Source organism: Rhipicephalus sanguineus, chromosome 11 (genome assembly GCF_013339695.2).
Source record: "Rhipicephalus sanguineus isolate Rsan-2018 chromosome 11, BIME_Rsan_1.4, whole genome shotgun sequence".
Taxonomy (NCBI): domain Eukaryota; kingdom Metazoa; phylum Arthropoda; class Arachnida; order Ixodida; family Ixodidae; genus Rhipicephalus; species Rhipicephalus sanguineus.
This window is the reverse complement of record NC_051186.1, coordinates 58,632,310-58,655,170: the sequence shown is the minus strand read 5'-3', so window position 1 is coordinate 58,655,170 and position 22,861 is coordinate 58,632,310. Positions and strand designations below refer to the sequence as shown.

Sequence of the window (22,861 nt, the reverse complement as noted above, 5' to 3'; positions counted from 1 at the left end):
AGTCGTCTTGCCGATACGTCGAACTCCAGCGCGTCATTCCCCGTTGAAGACTTCGTTACAATTTGCAGCAAGATATTCTCCATCCTGCTTTACCAGCGATAATGAACATCGCGGGACATTTACAATGTGTTCAGTTTCCAGAGAACATGTGACCAACCACGAGCATTGAGTGGCTGATGTACGAACAAATGAGTGCCTGCTCTTCGAATAATGTGACTATCGAGTGCAGCGCGAAATGCCACATTCTGCGATGAAAAATTATAAGTAAAAAAAACTACGTTTTAAAAGAAGATTCTAAGCACTCCGGGAATCAATTTAACGCGACAGATTTGGCAGGAGCTGCAGTTGTCCAGCATCGTTTGGGGGAGGAGGTAGATAATTTAGGGAAGGGCGAGTACATCGCCATCCTCTGAAGAGAAAAAGAAAAACTTTTTCATTTAGAGAAATGAAGATAGGTCCGCCTGAGTTTGGGTAGCTCTGGGATGCTAAGGGCGACCGCGCAGGAAAGGACAGATGAATGACAATGATCAAATAAAGAGCTGAGTATAGATAGATTTTTTATGACACCACGGAAGCACCTTGTCCTATCATCATCGTCGTCGTCGTCAGCCTGACTTCGCCCACTGCAGGGCAGAGACCTCTCCCATGTTCCGCCAATCAGCGCGGTCCTGTGCTTGCTGCTGCCACGTTATCCACGCAAACTCCTTAGTCTCATCTGCCCACCTAACCTTTCTGCGTCCGCCTCGCGCCCATGCGTTATCTCGGAATCCAGTCAGTTAATCTTAATGACCAGTGGTTATCTTGCCTACGCGCTACATGCCCTGACCATGTCCATTTCTTCTTGATTTCGACTTCTTGATCTCCTTAACACCCGTTTGTTCCCAAACACGGCGACCACGCCGACGCCAACATCACCATCATTTGTTAAGGAGAAAGCATTACATGGCTCACTGGTTAAAAAAAGAGTGGCATCATGGACACGAGTGGTACCAAAAAATTTATTGACGTTAATACAGGTCTAATGATTTCAAATGTTTAGGAGTGGAAATCAACCTGAAGCTAAAATGATCAAGTGGCTCAAGCGTGAATCTGGAGTCAATCAATCGACTTAAGTGTGAATGAATGTACGCTACTGTGAATCAAGGGTGAATCAATGCGCATTAAAGTGAATGAAGCGAAACAATAGTGAATTAAGTAGAATTCAAAAAAGAATTAGGTTGTTAAAGTGTGAATCAAGTTGCTTCCCTTAGGTGTGAATTAAAAGTGGTTGGTTGAACTCAGTAAAGCGTTGCAATCAAGCAATCAATCAAGCCCAAATGCGCTGTTGAAAGTGTCCCGCAATGGTTTCACTGACCAGGTCCCGGCGCTGCATTACTACAAATCAATCAAGTAATCAATCAATCAACGCGATGTGTCCTGTTGTCTTTCCTGTATCGTTTTGGTGCGCTAAAAGTTACTATGGACAAGCACGAACCAGCCCGTCAACACATTGTCTTAAATCAATCAATCAATCAATCAATCAATCAATCAATCAATCAATCAATCAATCAATCAATCAAGATTGCCTTGATTTCCCGTTACACCTATCTTCGTGAGAAAAAAATAAACACGCTGAGAAAGAAAGCACTGTCTGTCTCGAAAAACGGTCGATCCATTTTGCACGAAGTACGAGACCGAGAGGACCATCTGTCTGGAGCAATTCATCGATGATAAAAAAAAAGACTAGTAAAGCAAACAACTGAACAAAGAAGGTAATGAAGAAATGGCGGACAGCGTTTTATAAGCGGTGAACGGAAAACCAGTACACGGCCCTTACGCAGCCTGCGCATAGCGCAGCGACGCCTAAAGATGGGTGTCGAGACACAGGACGAACGAGGCGGTCGCTTGACTAGCTGCTGGCAACCGCCCAAGATGGAAATTTCGACATTTGGCACTGCTCAGACGTCGCGCCGTATTGCCTCCTTTATTAAGTTTATACCGCGCTTACTTGTTTGTTCCTGAGGACAAACAGTGTAGAGGAGGACCGCGGCGGCGTCCTAGAAACGTGACCTGTGTTGAAACGAGAATATATATGAAAAAAAAAAGTGCTCGCTTACGTCTAGAACTTGAAATGTATGAAGGGATGGTTCTTGCAGTGAAGCTGCCGTGTTACGCGCTCACAGCGTCGTGTCCCGACGTTCCCCATATGTTCCTCGAAAGTTACAAAGTGTGTTTTGCTGCAAAGTGAACAATGCCGTCCGTTCGTTCGTTTTCGTTCTGTTTGTTTCCTTGCTTGTAGTTATTTATCATGGGACTGAGCTTGGGAGAAACAAGGCTATCCGAGAGCCACCTATCTTGGTAATATGAATAATAAGGCTCTACTTAAAGAAAAAACGAAAAACGAAAATACAGAACTGAAAGCGCGGTAAGCGTCATGATATTGGAATTGTGAAAGAGTAATTTACTAATACGAGAAAAAAATCGTTTTTTTTTCTCTGTCTCTCTCTAGTGTCCCTTTAAAACGGAACCAGCCTTTTTATGAACGCTTCCTTCAGCATCCTGGGTGCTGTTATCAACCATTTTTCAACTTTTTCTGCACCCCTAGGCTTACAGCTAACCCGGAAGAAATAAAAAAAATTAACGTGCCATCACAGATTGCTACCGCTTATCCGCGGAAGCCGTGGTGAAAAACTTTGTAAAGATTGATGTAATTCTAAATCCTGCGCTAAATCTGGCTCCACTACTGTGGAACCTGAGGAAGTGCGTAGCACGGGCACCCAGCGATTCCCGTTCGTAGAGTTCCCACTGCTCCGTTTACCAAACCACCGATGACGTCAGTGTTTGAGGTAAGCATGCAGGGTTTCCTCGGCACGAGTAGAATCTTGTTAGGGAGATTGGCAAACTCAGTGTGCAATATGCGCGCTACTTTTTGCTGCGCTCCATCAACTTCCTGCTTGTTACGGCAGTTGTGATACGCGTGGTCTGCAGCAAGTTCCGTCAGGTTGTTTACCCCTTCAGATGTAGCGCCGGAAAAGCGCCGATGGGTGGAGCAATCGTGGGCTTGGCTCTGGCCCCCCTCTTTCGCGGCGCGGGAGTCAGTTGTGCATTTCCGAAGCATTTTTAGTGATCTTAAGTTAAATATTGCGATTACTTCTTGGTTATTTCTGCTAATTATATTATTTTAGACCTTGTGCGGGTATTTTAACCGGTTTTGAGCACTGCTAGCCTAGTTTTAGGCATGTATTGACCACTTGATTTTGAGTGTGATTTAGCCGCATAAGATGGACAGATGGACGACAAGCCGAATCCCTAGAGTGCTACGTATTTAAAACGGGAAATTCGTGCAACAAAAGGTTGAACCCGATACTGAAACCATCGTGGCACGATGGCACGCCCGGAAAAGGAAGTTGATGCACGATTAATGCCGGCCACTACGAGCGCTAGCAGTCTTGTCGGCCGCATAGCTCGATGAGAGTGTTAGCTCTTTACGCTTGCTGGGTTACTCTTTATGTGTTTAGAACAAATTATCAGGGTACTATGCGCACCCTACTATGGGACACCAGTAAGCTGTCCCGGATTGAAGATATAATTTGTACACAGCTAGAATAGAGAATCTGAGAAATAGAGCACACACGTCATGAAGCAGCCCACCGATGTCCCATGCTGCTAAACCGGCGCTGTTTCTCTAGGTACCAACGAGTTTTGTAGCTGAATGCTTAGCTACAGTTCACAAAAGAATAAGAGAAGGGGTGTTTCAAGAAAATCTGCAGGATCGAACGCATCTGTCGCTTAGATTAATATCTCGATATGAAAACTAAAACACGCGAAGTATAATTTACTGAACAGAAAATGTCCATGTCATTAAGTGGATGCATTTTATCACAGGTGACTGGATCGGCGTGTGTGGCGGGCTTTGCTCTTTACAGCGAAGCTGTATTCCTCTCATTGGTCTAAAAATTTCAAGGCGTTAGTACAAAACTCCGTGCATGTGCCATAGAAATTGGGCACATCCCACTACTCATCACAGACGTCCGCGTGCTCCTCTGCTAGCAGATTCACGCGCTCCTTGAGTTTTCACCTTGGCCGCTGAGGAAGGGCATTCGGAGAGGTGGACAGAAGAAACGACGAACGCAGCGCAGTGAAGTAAAGAGTGAAACGAGCCAACGTGTGTAACTCCGCTAGCGTTCGATGTAGACTCGTGCGCAACTGCAACGACACAACTAAATTTAGACCTATGGGTGGTTTGGGGGCCCTTTAACAATTGAAGGCAAACGGCTTATATTTCTTTGCGATCAGAGATACAGCATAGAGCTCAGTATTTGTGTCGATAAAGAAAACCACAAAACAAGCGTCAAAACCGCATGATGGAGGAAAAGGCGCCTGTGAACAATGGGAACACCCTCTCACGCGTTCCCGGTAAAGATTAGGTTGCAGCTGCTTTGCACTTCACGCGAGGGCTTCGGATGACGTCAAAATGCCCTTCCTTCTCCCCGCGTGTGTTTCCCGCTTTCCCATATAAAAGGGAGACCCGCCTAGACTCTCATTCATGGGCCATTCAAGACTGTCATAGGTAGACCACAGATATTAAGGCACCAGAAGAACAGCGTGTATACAATTCTCGACGAAAGCAACAAATTCGTCTTGCTGAAAATGGTCGCGGAACCAATCACGGTCTACCACAGCGACCACAAAGCGATTATCACCACCATTGCTCCAAAGTAATAATAAAACGTACCCCCCCCCCCCAATCAGCATGTGTGGTGTTTGATACAGCTCCGCAGGACATTCACGTTCGCAAGGAGGGAAGGCGCCAAATTTTTTATCGAGACAAATACATGGAAGTATGCCTATTTACTGATAGCGTGGGTTTTCTCTTTCACTTAATCATGCGCATTATTGCGATAGCAATTATACAGACACTCTCGACGGGTTTTTGCCGTCGCCGTCATGTTCCGCATATGTGTGTCTGTGTGTGTGTGTGTGTGTAAAGGAATGAAATATAATTAATAAGAAATGTCCGAAGTGCGCGACTGGGGATTCGAACCTGCGACTCCTCCCTCCGCAGCGCACAGCGTCCTCCGGCATACTAACGACGAGCTATTTATACACACCATATTTATATACACCATATACACCAGGCGAGAGTGCGTACATCGATCTAGCAATGCGCGATTATGAAACCAAGTACAAGAACAACCCCTTCGTACTAGTCGGTGACCTTAACGTAGATATATCGGACAACGTAGATATATCGGATATATGACGTCTCGATACTCTCTACGATGCATTTTGCATGACTGGAAACAACCAACAACCACCAGGGGGACGTGCATAGACCTTGTCTTTGCCAACTTCAGGCTAGATCCGATCGAAGGACAATTGGCTCTACATTCCACGGACCACAAAGCAGTAACAAAGCAGTAATGATGAAGGTAAAACAGAATCCACAGCTCAACACGACATACTACTTATGACCAATAAGCATTGTACATAACTGTACACCGCTTTGTCACTCATTTACATGCGTGAGTGGACAATGTCACAGCTGATTTACGGTTACACCGAACGATCCCAGTGCTTCGCCCACTCATCATCATTCACTTCGTGGAGATGCGGTGATTTTTTTTTTCTCTTCTACTCAGCATTAGAGCAGCTGCAGCAGCAAAAACAAACAGTAGCAGCTTTCCCGTACTCTCTTACGAGTAACAAAGTACAACACGGAAAACATGATCGTATATATAAGCTAAGCGGTTTAGCGCTTTCGGGACTCGGCCCAGAGTCAATAAGCAAGTCCCGGCCATAAGCTGGACCTACTAACGGAGTCGCGCAGGATCGCGGTGCGTGTAATGCCGCCGGATTAGCCGTGTTTCCCGCCCCGGGGTTCTTGTGCTAATCCTTGCGACACTGAAAGGCTTGGCACAGCCCAGCCGCAGGCGAACAGTAATAAGAGAGGTGTGCTTCGCTAAGTCGAACGCGTAAGTTGTATGCAGTAAAGCTGTTCGAAAAGATTCCGGTGCAACCCTTTTGGCGGGATTAAAAATAAACTAGTGCCGAAGTCACAACACTCGTTGTTCATAAGTGTTTAATGAAGAAAACTCTCATGAGATCACGGCAACAGCCGATTTTTCTGCCGTAGTTGTCCGCCGCCGCCGGTGTCAGTAACCGCATTCGCGCGAAATGGGAGGAGAAAATATGAGCCAGTCGCCTTTAGGCGACAAACAAACGAACAATATCCAGGATCGTGCGGGATTTCAACCCAAGCCCTCTGCGCGGCCGGCGAGTATTCTATACCACAGAACCACGCCGGTGCTCGAAACTCCTTCGCAAACGGACCCTGTACAGGCGTCATTTTTGCCAAGGGATCATGTCAACAGGTGTAATATAGCGTGGTAGAAGAGTAAAATAAAAAATAGCAACCAGGCGCCACATATCGCGAATTGTGTGACGAGTGGGTGTTTCAAGGCTTCCGACCCATTGCAAAAGGCTCAGCCATAATTATTCATCGTCATCAGGCACAGCATCAACCAAGTGAACAATGTTTTGCAGATGTGTAGCGGGTACCTCGCTTCTCCGCAGAATAGCGAATTATGGCATAGTGGGTGCTTCCCTACCTCAGATAAATTTTCATGATATATGGCGTAGCGGGTACCTTCCAAGTGTAGATGCAGTAGTTGCCCCAAAAGAGTTTACAACGGGCTCTAGGAAGCCCGTTCTTCCAGCTTTCGCTGCGACTTTGCTGCGTGTTCTGCGCAGGCCACGTGTTTCTTGCAGTTGAAGATATCTTTACCGAGGTATGCACCAACATCGTTTCGACATTTGGTACAGGAAAAGATTTAAAAAAAACAGCCATTCGCGGTTCTATAACAACTGCCTCTATATAGATGTGCTGACCGCAGTCTCTTCTCTCTGTGCAACTACTCAGTAGAACAACCGGTACGCCTCTATTCTCGCTGCCTCTGTAGTCTTACTTTTCTTTAACTCTTCCACATAGAGCACAACTCGTTTAATGAGGAATGTCCTTCCTGTCCGTCTGTCTGTCTGTCTGTCTCTGTCTATCTATCTATCTATCTATCTATCTATCTATCTATCTATCTATCTATCTATCTATCTATCTATCTATCTATCTATCTATCTATCTATCTATCTATCTATCTATCTATCTATCTATCTATCTATCTATCTATCTATCTATCTATCTATCTATCTATCTATCTATCTATCTGTCTGTCTGTCTGTCTGTCTGTCTGTCTGTCTGTCTGTCTGTCTGTCTGTCTGTCTGTCTGTCTGTCTGTCTGTCTGTCTGTCTGTCTGTCATCGATCTATTCTATATCTATCTATTCTATCTATCTATCTATCTATCTATCTATCTATCTAATCTATCTATCTATCTATCTATCTATCTATCTATCTATCTATCTATCTATCTATCTATCTATCTATCTATCTATCTATCTATCTATCTATCTATCTAACCTGCAAATTCTGCTTCTACCCACCTCCTCTTTCTTCATCTACGACCACACCTCTGGATAAATATTTCAAGACAAGGGAGCCACCCCTGGAAGTACATCGCGATGTGTTCTATTGCTCCTTAACCCACATAATGAATGACTGATCCTAAAGTCGACGGCACAGTCAGCATCCGAAAAAAACGAAAAGCCGGTAGCCGCAAATTATATATACTCCCACCCGTGCTGCTGCTGCTCTCCTCCGCAGAATGCCAATTCTGCGAACAACCTTCGCGCGCATTTGAATAATCGACTCGTAACGGCTGCGCCAGTGCTGGCGAGTTGGGCTCGCTGCGTTCTCTATAGCCGGTCAGCACGCGATGCGTAGCTCTCTGCTGCAGCCGGCTTCCGCTCGAAATGTTGTGGTCGGAAGGGTATCACTTGATTACCGACCGCCGCAACCACGGAAATAGAAAACGGAAGGGAGGCTATGTATAAAAGAAAATGTCTGAAAGTTTTTCTCCTAGGGGGAACTGGTGTGTGAGGCGTTCGGTTAAATGAGGTAGCTGCGTAGCAGTACGCACGTATTATTGTATTACATTGTTGCAAGAGCCAACAGTGAGCGAACGTTATGCAGCGCTGACGGTATGCCAGTGGTTACGGTAGTCTTCGTACAAGCTAACTACTTTATTATAAATTATAAACGTTGTGTTTTATCGTTTAATCGAGCTAACCAGCATTGCTGATTATCTCTTGTGTCATACTTTATCGCAGCCAAGCGGTTAATGGCACACCTTCCTGGTGTTGCGTTGCCCGGCGTCCGTCCGCATACGAAAAAGAACGCACGTGACCTCCTGCGAGCAAGGGATGACGTCACGTAATGACGCATTCATGTCACGTCATGGTGACGTCACAGATCATCAAAATTTGTCACGTCATCGTGGTGTCATTGTTTCGCCACAATGACGTCACTACAGGCGTGACCTGGTGGGAGCAAGGCATGACGTCGCCGATCGCCAAAATTTGACGTCGTCGTGGCGTGACGTGGTACCATGACGTCATCAGTTGACATCGTGGATCGGTGGAACGTGGGTCGATTTCGGAGGCAGTGCAGCGCCACGTGAGGTGCAGGGAGCTACGGTGGAGCGGTACGCGTTCCGTGCACGTTTCGCCACGTCAATCGAGTCTAGGCGCTGCGTGCTTTCACTCACTTCACTGAAATCTCCTGGCAAACTCTGGTGCATGTGCTACTCGAAATTTATCAGTTACGTCATGCAGGTTACATGCTGGCAGGAGTCGATGTAACTCATAACCTCTCCCCAGAGTCTCTTTTATCGGTTACTGGGGAATTATATAGTTTACAATACCCAGCTTGCTTGCCGGCAGCAGTCGAAGTAAATGATTAATGCATCCCGTCGCGCTAATCATCGGCACGTAACCCTTAACATGAACATTATAATGAAAACACCGAGAGCGACGAATGATAAAACCGGTCTTCTAATTGTTAACTTATAGTTACCGTATAGTTAACTTATAGGTTACCGCGTTCAGAGTGCACTTTTTCAAACTGTCGTTCATTTCTATACTTGCCGTTTTGAACACAAGTTTTGTCGCAGCGTAATGACAGTGAGGAACCAAGTATGACTCAAAGTGTTAGCCGTGGTTCTGTATTGGCTGAACTTGTCCAGAAGGAAACAATGCCAAATTAAGTAACGTTTACAACGCAACGATGTCGGCGAGCACAGCCGTTGTCTGAATCTTAACAAACCACTCGAATCCATCAAATACGCCAGTACCGTTATCATCCGTGAACTATACATACTGGCTTTCGCTTTCTCTTATGCACACAGAATACTCTAGAAATGGGTTTGTTTGTTTGTTTTTTGGTGTGTTTGTTTGTTTGCTTGCTTGTTTGTTTGAAGCAAGCCAGATGACGATTATTGTTGTGAGACAAAGAGACACCATTTTTACGCGCCCTTCTTTAATAACAACAATTTTTGGATTTTAACGTCCCAAAACCACGATATGATTGTGAGGGACGCCGTAATGGAGGGCTCCGCAAACTTCGACTACCTGGGGTTCTTTAACGTGCACCTAAATCTAAGTACACGGGCCTCCTGCATTGTCGCCTCCATCGAAAATGCGGCTGCCACAGCCGGGATTCGATCCTGCCACCTTCGTGTCAGCAGTCGAACGCCATAATCACTAAACCACCGTGGCGGTGCACGCGCTTCTTTTTTAGAGTGTAGTGTATGTCGGAGAAAGCGAGCGAGATAAAGAGAAAGAGATAAAGAACGCCTAACGATAACTGGAATATTTATAGCCTCGGGGGTCGTCTCTGCGGTCGCTTCACGCACAGATTGTATGTACAAATGAATGCGTCGAAAACAAAATCAGGAGCAAAAAAAAAAAAACTATAGAAAAGGGTCGCATACATCACGAACCGCTTCTGATTAGGTCAGCACCACAATTTCGAACAATATATGACGGATGGTTTAATAAATCGAGTTCCTTACGTGTCCTAGTTTTCGATGTGCCGCTATGTAGTGGGTTCACTTTTTTCATTGTTTTTTTACTATTTCTCACATACGACCTATTTCCTTGAAGTGCGAATAAACGTCCTATTTCTATGCCCAGTGCAGCCCGAAGGCGTCTCCCAATCCTTACAAAATTAGATTTAGACAGTCTATAGACTGTCTAAACCCATTTAGACACTCTATAGATTGTCTAAACCCATTTAGACAGTCTATAGATTGTCAAAACCCATTTTTAGACAGTCTATAGACTGTCTAACTCTATTTTTGTAAGGAGTTCACGATTTCCAATTCACCCTGTCTTGTGCGGGTTGATCTGGTTTTATGCCTGGGTACTTAATGTCGTCACTCAGTCTAAGCGTCGGCCGTACTCGACATCTTCCCCTCCCTTGCTAGCCATTCAGCTCCTCTTATTGTCCACCGGTTGTCTGTCCGACGCGTTACGTGGCCAGCCCAGGTACATTTCTCTCGTTTAATGTCAACTTGAATATCGGCTACACCTGTTTGTTCCCCGACCCATTCTGTAATCTGCCTATCTCTTAAATCTTACGCCTGTCATTTTCCTTTCCATTGCGCGCTGTGTGGTAGTTCCCTCGAGTTCCTTTGTTATCCTTCGAGTTTCAGCGCGGTATGCTTATTCCGACTTTGCTGTACGTTAAATCTATAGGTGGTGTTTTAATATGTGAATCGCGCTTTGTGTATGCATTTTTTTTCATTGTCAGTCGTCACATTAGGTTGTGTCAAACAAAGAAATTTCTTAGCGGACACTGAACGAGACAAGCGTTTGTGATGAGCGACGATGCGCTGTTATGTATGAAGTGAGAGAGAGACGTCTTATGGGAAAAACAGAGGTCTTTGCCGGCGTCTATATACAGCTGGCATGCTACTCTGTATAGCGATGGGGAATGGTACTGAAAGGTTCCAGAAGAGAGGTAAGAAAATGATAATAAAAAGAAAGAATATAAGGAAATATGAAATGCGCAAGCGAACCTGATACAAATATTTACAGCTAGGGTGTCAAGTAAGTTAAGGCTTTTCTGTGTGAAGTAGTCAATCATTAAAGCCTTCTTACTAGGCCAATTTCTGAAAGGTAATTGACTAGTGACTGTAAAACTCCGTCGCTGTTTTGAAGGGCCGGGTGCCGGGACTAATATACTGCGCAACGTTAAGGGATCGTGACAAATCATGTCCATTTGTCGCTCAAACAATACTCTCTCGTCGCGGTACGCGTGGCATTCAAGGAACATGTGCTCCACTGTGTTCATGCTGCCACAGTGAGTGACGTCTCCTCCCGCGTATAGTCTTCATACTTCATACTTCAGTTGTGAGTAGCACACGTGCTGTCCTCTTCACCGGTTCCTGTCTTTTCAGCGCTATGGCTTTAATGAACGTAACAAACCAACTAGCCCAAAAGTTTGTTCTATTGTTCTTCATGCTACGTTTGCTCAAATGTGTGCTGGTGAACGTTCTAGTGTAGAGTGAGCTCTTGCCAGTGAACGGTGTATTGTGACGCTGGTTTAGGGGAGAAGCACCTTAAGGCCGAGGCTTGTCCGTCCATCCGTTTGGCGTCCGTGTCCGTGCTTACACAGCACCGTGTAAAATCGAAAAATCAGGTTTAACGATACACTAATATCAATGATAATTGTGACAGAACAACATAAAACACCTACAAGCGCAAACCCTTTACACTAGTCGGCGACTTCAGCGTAGACATTATGGACCTTAAGACCTAGTTTTTCGTCGACTCTTTGTGTCACTTTATGACACTCCATTTACATTACATCGGGCAACGCTCGGGTAACGTACGGTCACTCACCCATACGATACCCAGAGCTTCGCCCACTCGTCATGATTCACTTGGTGGAGATGCGTGTTTTTCTTTATTTGTTTTCGTTACTTGTTTACTTGACTTCGGGCAACCCCCCGCCCTTTTTTTTCTTGTTTTGTTTTGCTGATGATCGTACAGAAATGGAGTGGCCGAGGCGCTATATACTTCAACCTCTCCACAACAACCAAGTTGTAAGAGAACAGAACTTTCGTGGGTATGACGCTAAGGAAGCGCGAACAATTCGACGTCAATATGAAATGGTAGCGGCACTGAAGTGCCACAGAGCCGAATTAATTGGCGCTTGAGAGTAATATAGACTCTGCACGCTATTGGATGACTAGTATATGACATAGCAAGGAACGATAAAGAGTAAAGAGAGAACCGTGAAATAATGGAAGAGAAAAGCACCACTCATGCGCTCGCGCATAAAGCTATATAATGCGTGCCAATTAGATAATGTTCGCTTACTCCTGCATATCGAAAGAATGCTGTTAGCTCCTCTGGTAGTGCACGACGTCGGCTCAGGAAGTTCCTAAATTATGCACTTTCCTAACGGGACATTCCTAATCCCATTATGAGACATTGAGGCATTATGAGACATTATGGACATTCCTGATCTCATTATGTTTCACGGTAGTAGGCGTTGCATTCGCATAGAAACGCTGCAATCGCGCCGATACAACGTTCTGCCAAGGGACGCCGTGTAATTGAATTAAATGAATCCTAAGTATTATTATATTGACAACGTGTAGCGAAAAAGATGGTTTAGCGGCGCGATGAGTTCGTAGGTCAATTGAGCGGCCACACCCACGTGGACTGTAGGGCGGTTTTAATAAGCGCGCAGCCTGAACAAGTCATCATTAACTTTGATCTTTTAGCTATTCTACAACACTTAAGAGTTATTTCATTCTAGTTTTGCAGTTTGGTGTCCTTGCATGTAGATTGCCTAAAATGTAGCACGTCCCCTGTTCCTATCTGAGGCACGTAAGCCAACTTGCTGAGCCTGTTTTTTTTTTAACTTGTTAACAATTTCTGTTAAATATTGGCTTTTGTATATTGGGTCTTCACTGTTCGCAATACATAATTTAAAATACCTGTAAGTGATTTTGTTACCGTCACTCGCTCTCATTAATATGTTGAAGCGATTATCCGCTATATAGCAATATCAAACTGTTATTTTCTGCCAGCTTTTCTAATCCGCCTATGACATAGCTAACAAACAAACTGATTGGCTAACCAACTAACCCGCCGTGGCTCTATAAACATTTAAATGTATTTTATTCTTTTAACTTTTGTAGTGCACTTGTGGCATAACGAAACTAACTAAGTGATTAAACAATTAGTTAATTAATAAACCAGCCGTTGTTCTAGCAACACTGCACTGTTCTTTTCCGTCACATTTTGTGATTGAACTGTAGCATTTCTAACTAAATTAACTAGCTAATCGAAGTAATTAAGAAACCCGCCGTGGCGGCTTGGTGGCTGTGGGATTGCGCTGCTAAGAACGAGGGTGCGGGTTCGATTTCCAGTCATGGCTAGAGCATTCCAATGTAGGTGAAGTACAAAAAGCTCTAACACTTGGGTTTATGCGGCCGTTAAAAAGAAGCCCCGCATGGTTAACACTAACGCGGAGCAACCTCCTATGGAGCTCCTCACAATCATCTCAGTAATTGGGCACCTAAAACCTCAACATTGAACTAACTTTATCTAACTTCCTAAATAACCGACGAACTAAATAACTGGCCAAAAAAAAAATCAAGGCAGCTTCGCAATAGTGGCGCCAAGCCTGAAGGAAGGGCGGAGCTGGACAGGATTCTTTGTTTCTCTTCGGTTTTCTCTTTCTTTCCTCCTCTCTTTCTTTCTTTTCCGCTTTTCCAGTCTTTCCTGCCTTTTTTTCTGTCTTTATTTCTATTTATTTCTATTTTTTTCCTATTTTTTTTTCTTTCTTCCTCCCTCTTTCTATTTCTCTCTTGCTTCCTCTTTTTTTCTCCTATTTTTATACGTGGTTTTGCCTGCGTTACGCCAAGCGACGACAGCATACGAAAGCCCGGGCACCTAAAGTGCTCTGCACTTAATATCATCATCAAGGCCCTCGAAGAGCAAGAGGAAGAAGACTTCTCTTCGGCGCGAGCTTGTGCTCAATATGCTACAGATGGCTATGCTATACTTGGTTTTGCCTGCGTTACGCCAAGCGATGACAGCATACGATAGCGTACGACAGCCCGGGCCCCTAAAGTGCTCCGCGCTTAATAATTACACACACAATATATAAATGCATCAGAAGTCAAGTATCTGAAATGTGGTAGAGAGAGCGAGAGCGAAAGAATCTTTGATGCGTATATGAGAAGTTTGCTTAGTGGTACGCCTATGATGCGTCTCATAAGACTAGGGTCCTGTGAAGGTCTCGTACTTTCACGCCCTTGCCGGTATATTAAGGCGAAAGACTTAGATGCGTCATCAAACGCGGAAAGTGATTCGCGATACGAGATTCGAACCCGCGTGCACTCCGAAAGCGATCCGAAAGCGAGCATCTTAACCACTCGGCTATCCAGGCACTCTAGCAGAGCATAGCATAGCCTTGTATAGTGTAGTATAATATAGTAAGGAGGCGGGACAGGGGAGTGAGCGTGAGGAGGAGAAGAAAAGGGGGGGGGGGAGAGCAAAGCATAGCATAGAAAGAGATAAATAGAGAGAATGAAAGGCAGAAAGAAGGTTAAAAAGAGGGAGAATCAAAGGAGAAATTGAGAGCGAGAGAAAGAGATAGAAAGAAAGAGGAAATGAGAAATACAGAGAGAGAGAGAGAGAGAGATAAACAAAGAAATAGGAATAGACAGGGACAGAAATGACCCAAAAAAGACATACACAAAAAAACAGGGCGAAGATTAAAAAAAAAGAAAGGAATAGAGGAATAAAGAAAGAGAAAAATTTGCAAAACTTAGCAACACAGCACCGCCAGGACTACCTATAGGTGCCCATCAGGCTCCACTGCCACTTTAGCATTGCAAGCTAAGCTAGTTTTTTTCTTACTGTAAGCGGTGTCCGCATACGTCAATTGTAGTGTTCGAGCATCATGTACCGCTAGACGAGGTCTTTTTCAAGACCACCTCTATACCATTGCGGCATACCGCGAGTGTAGCTGTATTCACTGCACGAACGACTACACGCGCTCGTCGATCGACTCGTGGCGTGAATTGCGTCGACGACGAAGCATGTTTTTTAGCGTTGGGGGTGCCGTGGCCGCGGTTGCGTGTTTCGTTCGCTTGGTGCACGCAAAAAGGAAAGTAACAAATCGTCGGTTCGTGCTTTAATCAATGAGCCCAAGCGCGTGCACGTTCTGCGGGACAGTACGTCGAAAAGCAAAAAAAAAAACAAGAAAGTATGAGAAATAAAGTAAAACATATGTGTCCGGAAAAAAAATGGAACTCGGGTTGTTACCTCCGGCGAGTAGAAAAAACATCCGAGATTGCATCTCGTCCTCAAAATCGGTACTGGAGCGTACCGGTACGGGTTCCTGTTTTGTCTCAACTCTCGGAGATGTTATCGCGAAGTTCAAACATGAATATTGAAAACAATAGAGAACATTGATTTAGTGCTGGCGTCAATTATGTTGAACTACATAAGCCATTAGCACTAAAACACGTCCAAAAATTTTCCACCTGCATTAGAGCACCATTATCATCCGCCTCTAATATTTAGTTATTCAGGTTCTTTCATTCACCTGGAGCATTATTGTGCCAACAGAGTGAAGGGAGGGGGAGGCATATTTGTGAGATTTGTAGGCATTTGTAGGATATTTGCAGGCATTCATAGACATTTGTAGGCATTTATAGGATATTTGTAGGCATTCGTAGACATTTGTACGCATTTGTAGGATATTTGTTACGAGTACTTCCGGTGTATTTCTGCTTGACAACCATATATATATAGCTTTCGCTTTCTTTTACGTTAGCCGTAGTTGTTGTCAGAAACAGCCTACTCTGTTAATTGTATGTTTATTCATGTATATGTAATCCACTATTACTTTTGCCATTCTGTCGGTGTGAATGGTGTTACCAGCGTGGATCCCAACTAGCTTTAAATATGAGATGCAGTCACGTGGCATATAATTAGTTATGCACATTTTTATCAGTGTGAAGTACATCTCCTTCTACTTCCACCCTACATTCGTCGAACTCCCCACAATATTCTTGAGACTGTTTATAGAAAACCTGTCGACGTTTCGTTACCACGTTCACAGAACCTCTACCAAGAGACGGCTTTAGGACGTCCTGATTAGCATTTGTCTTCACGGGGCTCCTGCATTTTTCAAGATACACAATTTGAAGGCCTGTCCAGCGGTGTCCAAAGGATGCGTATTTGCTTACTCATTGTTTATTATCAATACGCTCTGAAGATCTTACATGGCCGAAATGACATGAAATGTCAAATTGAATTTCGTTCAGTCTACATCGAATCTACAGACTGTTAAGTGTCTGAGGTCGCATTCACGAAAAAGATCTTAGGCTGGAATTCTTGATGCTGTCAATTATGATTATAATAATGGTGAAAGTCGTCCACTCATCGGCTACGAGCGTTTGCAAAAGAAAATTGATACGAATTAGTCACCCGTTTATAAGAAACAACCACGAAAATGAACAACGGTTATGAATTCCGACATTTTCATTTTAACTAGATTCCAGGAATTAAATTTTACGAAATTAGTACGGAGTGACATTTTCGTCAACTCGACCGCAATTTTAAGACCCGTCATCAGACTCTTTTATGAATCATTAGTTCCGGCTCGAGTGTGAATCACACGGTTCAGTTTTTGCCGGCTTCCAGTGATATGTTGGAAGCCTACAAGTATCCCTAGACGAAACCAGCTGAAAAGAATTTGCGCCAAGACTATAATTAGGCCATGAACTTCATTCAGCAACGAGTAGAATGATCCGCTTATCAAGTTCGCTCCGACGTCGCGCCGTAGCTGACCTTTACCCAGGTGCGCAACAACGGGAAAAAATCTGAATCATTAATGCAGCAAGTGCGCCGGAAAACAGTCGAAGGTTAAAGTAAAAAAACGCATGACAAGGCTTGAATACAAAATGGCCACTTTTGCACGTCGATCGTGAGTCGTCTGCGAGTGAACACTAAGCAAAAAATAACAAGTCCTGGTTGACCTTTCGCGAAGCCCACCCGGGGACCCCATGAATGAAAAAAAACGCCCTTAAACCTTTAATTCACAAAACGGTAGCTGCAAAGTGTATCTCTCGAGCTGTATGTTGAATAACACTGAAAGGTCAGTGGCGATGACCTTCTGTTAATACTGACACGTCAGGATCGAATCACAAGCATAACGAATAGTCGTTCCTGGAAAATCCAAAGAAGCTGTATCCTTTCGTGCGCATCTTATTGTGGCACTGTGTTTCTCGCACTTTTTGAAGACAACGTTGATTTTAATCACTTTGCAGACGATATTGCTTTTAATCTATTTGCAGACGACGGTGTCTTTAATCTCTTCGCAGACGATAGTCTCTATGCAGGCGATAGTGTCTACAATCATTTTGCAGAGGATACTCTCTACGGTCTCTTGGAGACGATAATGTCTACAATCACTTTACAGAGGATGAAGTTTTCAATTTCTTTGAATACGGTAATGTTTTAAACGTCCTTGAAGACAACAGTATCGCGTGAGAATCTAGGAGTGCAGCTTAGCATGCGATGTGTCCACCCACATATTTTCGCGCACAAATACCAAGTGCAGAGTTCTTGCAAAGAGTTCTTGCGTACTCACGTAGTGAGTTGTAGCGCCGCACGATGTTCTCGAGGAATGTGTTTTGCGGGGCCACCAGGCCCCTTCGTCCCCCCGGCATGCCGCCGGGCCGACGAGGCGCAGCCCCTCCTGGGGCCGCCGTTCAGCCAAAGGGACAATCACAACCCGAAAGAGTATAAGACGCCGCGGCCAGCAGCGAGCAGACGACAATCCTCCCTCGAGGCAGACGATTCCGGACTTGAAAGCAGAGGATCTTGTCACCGCAGAGGGCACCACAACTGCACGTCGTTCAGGTAGACGATTCCGAAGTGAAACCAAATGGTCTTGTCACCGCAGACGACACCACAACTTCACGCCGTCGTACCGGTGGACCACCGCCGACGCAGTCACGGTTCTGGTACAGGTCGACTTCGTCGCCGAAGGCGACGAAGCGTACGTAGTAATCATTGTCTACTCCTTGAGGGACTCTGCTGTCAACGTCGCCGATGCACGGTCGCGAAGTTGCAGACGTCGTCGCGTCGGAAGTCGTCGTCTGCACTGCCGGCTAGCAGCAGACGTGGAACAGACGGCGGCGCGGCCATGTCGCCGTCTGCAGACCATGTCGCCGCCGTCGCCGCAGTGGTAGACTGCGCCGGGCTACGTAGCGCTGCTCCTTCGACGGCATCGAACACGACCGCTGCTCCGCGGTACTACTACGGCTGGGTCCGCGCCGGCAGACATGGAACTGAGAGCGCAAGCCCGCCGATTGCCAGCACCGACTCGGACCCCCCTCCACCGTGCCACCCCTCCTCCCGCTCGCGCTCTCCCTCACGCACTTTCCTACGGAGATCGTTTTTTTTTTTCGTACACTACGCCACCCGCTATATTTGTTTTTCTTTTGATCCACTACTACGCTGGAGCGCTGCGCCTAGCGCCCGGGTTGGTTGCCAGTGCCGCTGGAGCCGGTCGCCATGGCGACGGCACGCTGGTCCGGACCCCGAGCGCGTCGATCAGTCGATGATGTCACAGCACGCCAGAGCTACCTTGCGGGGCTTCGCAGTACTGCGTACCAGGGGACGGGACTGGGGCGGCAAGGATGAAATCGGAATTTCGCGCGAATGTAAGAAAGTAGAGAAAGAGATGGATTGAAAGAAGGAATTAAAGGAAGGAAGGAAGGCCGGCGGCTTAATACTTGCTACAGCGCGAACTGAGTACTAGGACAAGGCTTCTATAGCGCTCGTTCTCCTTTGTCTCCTTGTCGTAGTCCTCAGTTCGTGCTGTAGCAGTCATAATGAAGAAAGAAAGAAAGAAAAGAAAGAAAGAAAGAAAGAAAGAAAGAAAGAAAGAAAGAAAGAAAGAAAGAAAGAAAGAAAGAAAGAAAGAAAGAAAGAAAGAAAGAAAGAAAGAAAGAAAGAAAGAAACCAGAAATGCAGAAGGTGGGGAGGTTAACCAAAAAATGCTTTCGGTTAGCTATCCTACACGTAGGGATTGTGGAAAGAGACTATAAAGGTGAGAGAGAGAGAGAGGAGGGAAGGAGAAAAAGACAGTGAATTCAGCGAAACCTAGAGGATCAAGAAAGAGAATGAAGCCACTTAGAAGACACCTATGGGAGAACTAAGAACGAATAGAAGAAAGGACCCACTAAGGGGGCCATGTTACGAGAGAGCTGATCATCGCCATGCCCTATACTGTCCATCAGTTTCTCTGCACGTGTCTCCCATCGATCTGGATGTACCAAAGATCAAGATGTGCCTTGTCGCACACGTAAGCTTGAGGGTGTCTTCCCGTTGATGTTTCGGGCAGTCTATTTCTGCCGTTGCTCTTCAGGGACTCAGCTGTAGACTGACGACTCAGCTGTAGGCCGACGTCGATGATGCACCATAACCAAAGGTAACAGGTAACGCAGCCCTACAAGTCCGTCAGAAGATGCAGCAAAGAGGAACTTGCATATAATGGAGATATAGGAATACCAAGTACGAATGAGGCGTGACGTTCAGAAACGCTGGGGCATGCCGATATATTAGCACAAGATATAGCAAATTTTCGCTAATCTTTGGTAGGTTTTGTGTAATGATTAACCGGAACCTTGAGCGGTGCGAAGAGCGTGTCAACTCCCTAACCTTTTATGTGTTAATTGTCAGGTTTCACATGCATGACCGAAGACTTAGACTTGATGTCTGGCGCGTACTCTGCCGACATATTGTGTAGATCATTGTGTACCTCGGCCACTGCGCCTGCGCATGCGAAAACGGCCGGTGGGAATCGTGATAAGTGTGGCAGCCGAAGTCTTGCACATAAATGTTATGCTGTGTAATGGCAGTTATTGTAGTGGGGTTAATTAGAATGATAGGTACGCGGGCTTTACAATGATGGACGTGCTTCAAGGACGCTTCATCGCAGTATAGGTGCCCATTGCGGCGAAGCAAACAAGGGATTTAACTTAGAAGGCACTGAGATCCATATTTGCTATAAGCGCGAAGGACACGTAACACAATCGAAGCACACAGGACAAGCGCAGGAAAGGGATTTAATACAGGGAAATCGCGGCCGCGGGAGAGAATCTGGCATTAGAACAAAAGTGGGTGACGAAAGTTGCCAGGGACATTCAAAGGCAGAGGTCAGCAACTCACGCACGATTTAACTTATTAGCGGCCCGAGCACTGGGTTCCACTCTTGTTTATCTTCGAAGCACTTCCGATCAAGCACGTACTTCAAGTTTTTCCGAGTATTCATAAAAGCTCTTCTAAAAAATAGAAATCAATGGTTCTTGTTCAAGTTAAGGTTATGCGAGTACATGTGACATCGGAGCATAACTTTAAGTAAGATAACCACCAATTAACGTCAGGATAACTAATAAAAAATAATTGACTGACTCAATTGAAAGATTGCGAGCAGCTGGTATCGTTGCGGCACCTGGCGGAGCAGATATCAACCACGCTTTCCTTTCTACGTGGCCTCCGAGATCCGCTCCGGCAGCGCGCGAAAAAATACACCAGTGTATGTACACGAACGCCGACGTGTGAGTGCCACTACTAGACACCGAAGTCAAGGATTAGGGTGGCCTCCAGAATTTGTTCAAGCGTTTGGATATGAGAATGAGTGAGTGAGTGAGTGAGTGAGTGAGTGAGTGAGTGAGTGAGTGAGTGAGTGAGTGAGTGAGTGAGTGAGTGGGATGAGTGAGTGAGTGAGTGAGTGAGATGAGCGTGTGAGCGAGTGAGTGAGTGCGATGAGCGAGTGACAGAGTGAGCGACTGAGTGCTGAGTGGGATGAGTGAGTGAGTGAGTGAGTGAGTGAGTGAGTGAATGTGTGGGGTGAGTTATTGACCTGAGTGAGTGAGTGAGGGAGATGAGCGTGTGAGCGAGTGAGTGAGTGAGTGGGATGAGCGAGTGACAGAGTGAGCGACTGAGTGACTGAGTGGGATGAGTGAGTGAGTGAGTGAGTGAATGTGTGGGGTGAGTTATTGACCTGAGTGAATGAGTGAGTGAGTGAGTGAGTGAAAGAGTGAGTGAGTGAGTGAGTGAGTGAATGAGTGAGTGAGATGAGCGTGTGTGCGAGTGAGTGAGTGAGTGAGTGGGATGAGCGAGTGACAGAGTGAGTGACTGAGCGGGATGAGTGAGTGAGTGAGTGAGTGAGTGAGTGAGTGAATGTGGGGGGTGACTTATTGACCTGAGTGAGTGAATGAGTGAGATGAGCGTGTGAGTGAGTGAGTGAGTGAGTGAGTGAGTGAGTGAGTGAATGTGGGGGGTGACTTATTGACCTGAGTGAGTGAATGAGTGAGATGAGCGTGTGAGTGATGTGAGTGAGTGAGTGAGTGAGTGAGTGAGTGAGTGAGTGAGTGAGTGAGTGAGTGAGTGAGTGAGTGGGATGAGCGAGTGACAGAGTGAGCGAGTGAGTGACTGAGTGGGATGAGTGAGTGAGTGGAGTGAGTGAGTGAATGTGTGGGGTGAGTTATTGACCTGAGTGAGTGAGTGAGTGAGTGAGTGAGTGAGTGAGTGAGTGAGCGTGTGAGCGAGTGAGTGAGTGAGTGGGATGAGCGAGTGACAGAGTGAGCGACTGAGTGCTGAGTGGGATGAGTGAGTGAGTGAGTGAAAGTGTGGTTTGAGTTATTGACCGGAGTGAGTGAGTGAGTGAATGAGATGAGCGTGTGAGCGAGTGAGTGAGTGAGTGAGTGAGTGAGTGAGTGGGATGAGCGAATGGCAGAGTGAGCGACTGAGTGGGATGAGTGAGTGAGTGAGTGAGTGAGTGAATGTGTGGGGTGAGTTATTGACCTGAGTGAGTGAATGTGTGGGGTGAGTTATTGACCTGAGTGATTGAGTGAGTGAGTGAGATGAGCGTGTGAGCGAGTGAGTGAGTGGGATGAGCGAGTGACAGAGTGAGTGACTGAGTGAATGAGGGGGATGAGTGAGTGAGTGAGTGAATGTGTGGGGTGAGTTATTGACCTGAGTGAGTGAGTGAGTGAGATGATCGTGTGAGCGAGTGAGTGAGTGAGTGGGATGAGCGAGTGACAGAGTGAGCGACTGAGTGACTGAGTGGGATGAGTGAGTGAGTGAATGTGTGGGGTGAGTTATTGACCTGAGTGAGTGAGTGAGTGAGTGAGTGAGTGAGTGAGTGAGTGAGTGAGTGAGTGAGTGAGTGAGTGTGTGAGTGAGTGAGTGAGTGAGTGAGATGAGCGAGTGAGTGAGTGAGCGGGATGAGCACGTGACAGAGTGAGCGACTGAGTGACTGAGGGGGATGAGTGTGTCAGTGAGTGAGTGAGTGAGTGAGTGAGTGAGTGAGTGAGTGAGTGAGTGAGTGAGTGAGTGAGTGAGAAGGCGCGAGCATGACCGAGTACCCACGGGCATGTCGACGTTAGTACCTAGACGAGCGACGGCCAGTGTCCAAGGAATAGTGGGGGGTCAGAGTTCGATCCCGGCGTGGCCTGCAGATAGGAGCAGCTGAACACCCAAGCTGTGGGCTCGTGACGGCTTTAGTTTTGCTGTACCCATTATGTCTTTTGTGAGAACGAGGCGTCGCCAAGGTATGCCAAATAATATTAGCTCGCGATACCTGCGCCGATGCCCCGTTCCCTTCTCCGCAATACTTGCGTGCGCTTTGCTGCATTACAAACTTGTGCAGCAGTGAAGCCAACATAATATGACTGAGTTATTTCTCTTTTATTTTGCGTGACGATAAGACGAGGACAAATATCAAACGACAGCGAAAGCGGCTATAATTATGATCTTAACGACAATGACGATGATAATGGTGGGTGTGATCATAGGCGCGCGTAGGGTTCCCCTTCAGGGGTGGGGGGTGAAGGTTTGTCGCAGCGCCCCCCTCCCAATTATTTCAATGCATGGCGCTG

General features: G+C 46.0%; 1 protein-coding gene across 1 annotated transcript in view; it reads right to left on the bottom strand.

Moving 5' to 3' along the window:
• Positions 1 to 17,743, bottom strand: part of LOC119375069 (potassium voltage-gated channel protein eag) — a 137,392-nt gene extending 119,649 nt beyond the window's left edge. The window contains exon 1 of the mRNA XM_049411146.1: positions 17,560 to 17,743. Coding sequence (XP_049267103.1) covers positions 17,560 to 17,638 — 79 coding nt within the window. The 5' untranslated portion in view covers positions 17,639 to 17,743. The remainder of the gene's footprint in view (positions 1 to 17,559) is intronic.
• Positions 17,744 to 22,861: the final 5,118 nt, after the last annotated feature.